Source organism: Onychomys torridus, chromosome 22 (genome assembly GCF_903995425.1).
Source record: "Onychomys torridus chromosome 22, mOncTor1.1, whole genome shotgun sequence".
Classification (NCBI taxonomy): domain Eukaryota; kingdom Metazoa; phylum Chordata; class Mammalia; order Rodentia; family Cricetidae; genus Onychomys; species Onychomys torridus.
The window spans coordinates 7,430,976-7,437,995 of NC_050464.1; the positions used below are offsets into that span (position 1 = coordinate 7,430,976).

Consider the following 7,020-nt stretch of genomic DNA (forward strand, 5'->3'; position numbering starts at 1 on the left):
GCCATCTTCTGTATACATAATAAATAAGTAAATCTTAAAAAAAAAAATTAACACGGGCACATTTTGTGCCATGTGTGGTTTCAGATTTAGCAAGACAATGTCCAAATCAAGATGTTAGTAGGAAAATTATGTGCTGGGTGGTGGTGGCTCACACCTTTAATCCCAGCACTTGGGAGGCAGAGGCTGGTGGATCTCTGAGTTTGAGGCCAGCCTGGTCTACAGAGTGAGTTCCAGGACAGCCAGGGCTATACAGAAAAACGCTGTCCGGAAAAAACAAGAAAAAGAAAAAGAAAAAAAAAAGAAAGAAACAGAAAAAGAATATTATGTAACCAAGGCCTTGGTGACATTGACTTTTGAAGTTTTCCTTCCTAGACTGATGTCAGCCTCACACATGTGCACACACACACTAAAGACAGACCTTGCCAAACAGCCACTACTAATATATGGGGAGTCTTCACAGAATTGGGCATTCAGGCCTCCAGCATCTTCTCCACACTTTACAATTGAAACCTTAGTTAAGGGGTTTTGAGGGTTTTTTTCTTTTAATTGGCTGATTCTACCCACATTTCTATAAATAGAAAAGAGAGAAAGAGACTTTGCATGGTTTCATTACTAAGGTAAAGACACTTGAGCTACACACACTTGATCCTTGAATGTGAAATCTAAGAGGTTGTAACGATCCCGGTTTCAATCCTATATAAGGCAGCAAAAGCCCATCAGGTTTGTCTTTTGCTTATTCCTACAACTCTTTCCTCTTGATTTTAAATCTAAACTGGTGAGTAGCTGGTGGTCCTACCAGACCCCAAGATCTCCTTCTCTACATGCACTATATTAGATTTGCAGATTTTCTACTCAGAAGTCTTTTCTTATAAACTTGGCTGGTACTTGGGAGGACTAGCCTTTCGCAGGGGTCTGACTGATGCACGACAAAGCTGTTGTGTTTATGACATGGTTAATTTCTAAATGTCTTGTAGCTGCCTATCCGGATTGATTAGATAAGTGTAATTTTTACAGGAAGATTGGACCTTAAGAAAATAACTTTTATCTGGTTTTAGATTATTTAAAGACTGGGCCATGTAGCTCAGGCTGGGTTGGAGTTCATTATGTAGCCAAGGATGTCCTTGAACTCTCCATCCTCCTGCCTCCTGAGTGCTGGGATTACAGGTATGCACATCAAGTCCATCTTGGCCTTTTTTTTTTTTAAACTTTAATTTTGGAATGAATTCAGGAGAAATCATGGAGTCAAGAATATTGGGAGTATTTTCTGTATCTGGGTTCATCTGGGTATTCTGTCCTATCACTCAACAAGTGCTTATCACATTTTAAAATTCTAGAAACACACAGGGTTGGGCGAGTGGCTGAGACTGTGTGTTCTTCCCGCATGTCCATTTTCTCCATCGCTATTGCTCACATCTCATTTATTCTGTGTGACCAGGTGGAAAATGAGCATCACTGATGTGCTCAGCGCTGACGACATCGCGGCAGCCCTGCAGGAATGCCAAGGTGAAGGGGACGGGAGGAGCAGGGTGTGGTGGCACCCTGGGGGCTGAAACAGAAGGACAGCAAGTTCCAGGGAAGCCTGGACTGAGAGTGAGAGCTTGTCTCAGAATCAAAACAAAAGGCCTTAGCTGCAGATCTGGAGGTAGGGGGCCTGCCTAGCATGTACGAAGACATGGGTTCCACCCCCTTCATTGCAAAGAGAGGTGATATACACCCGAATTCCTCACACTAGGGAGATGGAGGCAGGAGAATCAGGAGTTTAAGGTCATTGCTGGCTACATAGGGAGCTTGAGGCCATCCTGGACTCATGAACCCTGTCCCAAAAACAGGCAAACAAACAAAAATAATAATAAAGTTGAAGAGAGATACAAAGCAGGCATGGATTCCCATTTGCAGCTAAGCAGCAAAGAGTAAAATGTGAACTTTGCTGAAAGATTCCAGGATCCATTAGTGGAACTGCTATAAGTTAGACAGCTAACATGATAGGGATTCTGAGACCTTACTATGTGGTTGTGTTTACATAAGAGGAAAGACATTTACTAAAGGATTGAAAGAAAGAGTCAGTGGGAGCCAGGAATGTAGCTCAGTGGTGGAGCACTTGCCTTGCATGCACAAGGCTCAGAGTTCAATTTGCAATACTGGGGTAAAAAACAAACCCCAGTAGAAAGGATGGGGTTGGAGCTCAATACTAGGGTCCAGGCTAGCCCCAAACAAACAGGAGTAAGTCAGTGCACTTATTCTCTTGAGCCTGTTAGAATCCATGTTTTCCACCAACCATACCCGCGGTACTACAGACTTGTGTGCAGCTTGTTTAGTGAGGAGAAATAGGGGAAGGCACAGAGCAGAGCCAGGAGAGGTGGGCAAAATCAAGTGGAGAGGGCAACCTGGGGCAGAGGGGACAAGGTGACATCACAGACCACCTAGTCTTGGCTCTCTGAGTCTCGAGAAAGTCAAGTATCCGTGTAGCTCAGTGACGATAGGGAAATTACCTTTCTGTTCTTTAGACCCAGACACTTTTGAACCACAAAAGTTCTTCCAGACATCAGGCCTCTCCAAGATGTCGGCCAGCCAAGTGAAGGATGTCTTCCGGTTCATAGACAGTGATCAGAGTGGATACTTGGACGGGGAGGAGCTCAAGTAAGCTGCGTCCTGAGCAATGTGGCGTGGCTGGACAGGGCCGGGGGTGCTGGACGGGGCTGGGGGGCTGGACGGGGCCGGGGGGCTGGACGGGGCCGGGGGGCTGGACGGGGCCGGGCAAGGTACCCTGCGTGCTCAGTACAATGGCCAGCTCTGGCACTGGATGTTCATCTGCATTTCATTACAGAATGTAAATTGGCCATGCTTCTACCCACACGGGGCACTAAATGTGGCACTGAAGACTAGGCACAAAGAGCGATTTGTTCAAGGGATTTCCTCTGGCAGATGAAACTTGACAAATCTCTTCAACATAGACATCTGGCATTGGTTTCTATGGCAAAGCAGAGCTCTGCCACCTAGGCTTTGACTGATGTTGTGGTGGCTGTCAGATACATGGACTCAAAGGAAAGGCGAAGAGGAGGAAGGGGACAAGGAGAAAGGGTGGGGGAGGAAGGGAGGGAGAAAGGAGGGAGGGCAAAGAGCACAAGGTCTTTAAGGAACTTGCCACCAGCCTTTTGTGGTGCTGTAGGTTTTTCCTCCAGAAGTTTCAGAGTGATGCTAGAGAGCTGACTGAGTCAGAGACCAAGTCCCTGATGGCTGCAGCGGACAATGATGGAGATGGGAAGATTGGAGCTGATGGTAAGTCTGCTCCTGCATGTTGTGTAAGACACATCAGCAGAGGGGATCCCCAAGGGATTTCTGGGCTCAACCCCTTTTCTGAGTTCTGATAAATTCAGTCTTTTTACCTGAAAACTGGGATCGGGCAAGCATGCCAATTGCGCATAAACATGTGGTATCACTGGGGATGTAGCTCACGAGTCCAGCGTGTATTTAGCATGTCTGAATTTGGTACCCAGCACTGCCCACCTCCCAATGCACACAAATTCTGGGATAGGGATGGTGTGATGGCTCAGTGAGTAAAAGGCTCTTGCTGCCAAGTCTGGTGACCTGAGTTCAACCCCTGGCACCTACATGGTGGGAGGAGAGAACCAACTTCCAAAAGATGTCTTCTGACCTCCATGCGTGTACACACACAATTCTGGAAGACAAGAGCTGACATCTGCAATCCCAGCACTTTAGAGGCTGCAATCCCAGCACTTTAGAGGCTGAGGTAGGAGGACTGTAATGAGTTTGAGGCCAGCCTGGGCTACAGAAGGAGCTCAAGGCCAGCTAGGATTACAGAGTGAGACTCTGTCTACACACACACACACACACACACACACACACACACACACACACACATACACACTTCTGTGTAACATGATACAACATAACTATGAACTAGTCAGTAACTATGGACTTAGAAAAAAATGGTCCCCCTGATTAAGGGACTAGCTGACCACTTGGCCTTCCAAATCAATTTGCAAGGTGTTTTAGTCCAGCTTGAAAATAACACAAGAAATGTCTGCCAGGATTTAAACAAGGCCAGTTTACTGCCCACCAGTGGATGTATTAAACAGAGGGCAGGAGCTGGGAGGAGGCTCAGTCAATAGTGTTTGGCACACAAGTATTAGGACCTGAGTTCAGATCCCCATCAGCTGTGTTAAAAGCTGGGCATGATGGCATGCATCAGTGATAACAGCAGCTGATAGAGGGGAAGCATGGAAACAGACAGATCCCAGAGTGGGGAGTGGGAGGCTACTCACCACCCACCCTAGCCAAATCAGTGAGCCTAGGTCTTTATGAGAGACCTTGTCTCAAAAAATAAAGGGGAAGAGCAATTGAGGCCAATAATGATGTTAACTTCTAGTCACTACATGTACATGTGCACATTCATGCATGGGTATTTACACACCACCACCACCACCACCACCACCACCACCACCACCACCACCAGGACAAATAAGCCAACTACTATTCATGGCATCATCTATGCGCAGAGTCCTATATTCAAATGTCATAAGATTGTTTATGCTTGATTTTGTCAAGCTGCTTACATTTCTGTTTAGGCAATGACTCAGAGGATGGTACAGGGGAGTCCTGCCTGCAGTGTTAATTAGAGAAACTGAAATGCTAAAGCACATTTGTTTGTCTGTTTGGGGCATGGTCTCAGGTATAGCCCTGGCTGGGCTTGAACTACTTATGTAGCTGGAGCTGACTTTGAATTCCTGATTCTCCTGCCGCCACCTCCCTGGCTCTGTGCTTTGCAAACATATGTCACATGCCCTTAGGTACTAACTGAAATGTATTATTATAATTCACCACATGAGTTCACAAGGCTTTTATAGGTCCTAGACAAAATGGCTGAGACAAAGGAAGCTTGATGTATTTAAACACATGAAGTCTGGCTTGGTGGTACATGTGTGTAATGCCAGTGTTTGGCAAAGCTGTTTAGTTTGAGGCCAGGCTACATCATGAATTCTGGGTTAGCCTTAGTTATGGAAGTAAGACCCTTTCTCAAATTTAAAATGCTAATTTACAAAAAGCTATAGTCCTGAAAGATTCTAAATAGATAAAAGTTGGGCCAGTTAATATAAAGCAAATTTCCATTTTCAATTTTACTGTGCACCATCCACAGTTTATTAGTGTCAGGGCTTGAGAGATGCTAGATGGGTAAGAATGCTTGCTGCACAGGCCTGAAGGCCCGAGATTAGATCCCAGCACCCATGTAAAAAACTAGGCATGGCCACAAACAAACCTGTAACCCCAGTGTTGTCTGAAGTGGAGGTAAGGGAATCATTATGGCTTGCTATCTTTGAGTCTAGCTCTAGGTTCAGTGAGAGACCCTGTGTTCAGGGAAGAATAATAAGTAATAGATAGAGCAGGATACCCAGAATCCTTCTCTGACCTCTATAGGCTCACAACTATACATATCACACACATAGACACACACACACACAGACACACAGACACAGACACACAGACAGACAGACACACACACACACACGCGCACACACACACACACCCCATTCTCTCGCACACAAAAGATTCTCAGATCATTGGTATCTGTCTTTTAGTAACATAAACTTTTGAGGAAAACCAAGGTTTGGACTCAGTGGAGGAAAATCTGTTTAAAGCTCTACTCTATTGGATAATACAGCTACAGAACAGTGAAGGAAAACCTCCCATGTCTATCTGAAATGAACCAAAACCATGTCACATGTTTATAGTAAACCATTTTACCAAATTCCTTCACTGCTGGAGAAAGATGGCTGAACTGAGCTCTAACCCACGGGGCTGTAGATATGAAGAGGTTTGGTACATACAATTATACCTGGGGCTGGGGGATGGCTCAGCAGGTCTAAATCATCTGCCATGCAAGTGTAAGAACCAAAGTTCAAATTCCCAGAACCCATGTAAATGTCGGGAGAGTCAGGTGGCCCACCTGCAAACTCAGGTCTCACTTGAGAACTGAAAACAGGGATCCCTGGATCCTTGGCAAGCTAGATTAGATGGATCAGTGAGTTCTATGTTCAAGTGAGAGACCCTACCTGAGGAAGACTTCTGATGTCAACCATTGGTTTCCACCCATGTATACACATGTGCATCCACACACACATGCACACATACACATCCTGCACACTTGCACATATATGTGTACACACACACACACACACACACACACACACACACACACACACACTATGCAGAGGAAACAGTGCATGTTGTTGCACAGGCTTGCGGTCCCACACCTGGGATGTGGAGGCAGGAGGATAAGGAGCCAGGAGTTCAAGATCATCCTTGGCTATATAGAAAGTTTGAGACCAGTAGTCTACATTAGACCCTGTCTCAAAAAATTATGTACAGAAAGCTAGGCATTTGGCAAGCACCTGCAATACCAGCACTCTGGAGACTGAGGCAGGAGGATAATCAACTTGAGACCAACTGGAGCTGCTAGGGGAGATCCTACCTAAAAAGTAATGCAGAAGGCTGCATGGGATGCATCAAACTCCTCTGATGCTCACTGATGTTCACAGTATCTTCTAGGCATGTTATGAAGGGGACCAGGCTTCTCTGAGAACTTATTAATCTCTTTTTTTCTCTCTTCAGAATCCTCCAGGGGACGGCACATCTGCAAAACACTGAGTCTGTTCCCTCCTCTTCCATTCTAGAATTCCAGGAAATGGTGCATTCTTAAAGCCCAAGTCTATGGAAGAAAGAGCAGAAGGGGCATTCTACCAGAAGGTCTCCAAAGCCCTGGGATCAGGAAGCTCCCCAACCTATCCCGAACTAATTTCCTGAGTCCTCCTGAAGCACTTCTGCAATGTGCTGCTTGTTTGAGGAAATGCAATGGTCTGTGGCTCTTCATTCTTTGGTGGTGGTGGGTATAGGTCCTGATGACTTCTGTAAGTCTCCCCTGGCAGGCAATGCCTTTAAAAAAAAATCACCCAATAAAATCCTTTCTCATCATTGGCTGATGTATGGGTGTATTAGTCACTTGTC

General features: G+C 45.6%; 1 protein-coding gene across 1 annotated transcript; it reads left to right on the plus strand.

The window, feature by feature from the left end:
- Positions 1-1,442: 1,442 nt before the first annotated feature.
- On the plus strand, positions 1,443-6,715 carry LOC118572135 (oncomodulin). The gene is made up of 4 exons (XM_036171522.1): positions 1,443-1,503; positions 2,505-2,637; positions 3,167-3,276; positions 6,690-6,715. The coding sequence occupies exons 1-4, from the start codon at positions 1,443-1,445 to the stop codon at positions 6,713-6,715; spliced, it is 330 nt and encodes a 109-aa protein (XP_036027415.1).
- The last annotated feature ends 305 nt before the right edge of the window (positions 6,716-7,020 follow it).

Excerpts from the sequence above, each read along its gene's own strand:
- LOC118572135 (XM_036171522.1), top strand. The coding sequence starts at position 1,443 with ATGAGCATCACTGATGTGCTCAGCGCTGACGACATCGCGGCAGCCCTG. Across the intron at positions 1,504-2,504 it reads AGCCCTGCAGGAATGCCAAG|ACCCAGACACTTTTGAACCA; the intron begins GTGAAGGGGACG and ends TCTGTTCTTTAG. Across the intron at positions 3,277-6,689 it reads TGGGAAGATTGGAGCTGATG|AATTCCAGGAAATGGTGCAT; the intron begins GTAAGTCTGCTC and ends CTTCCATTCTAG.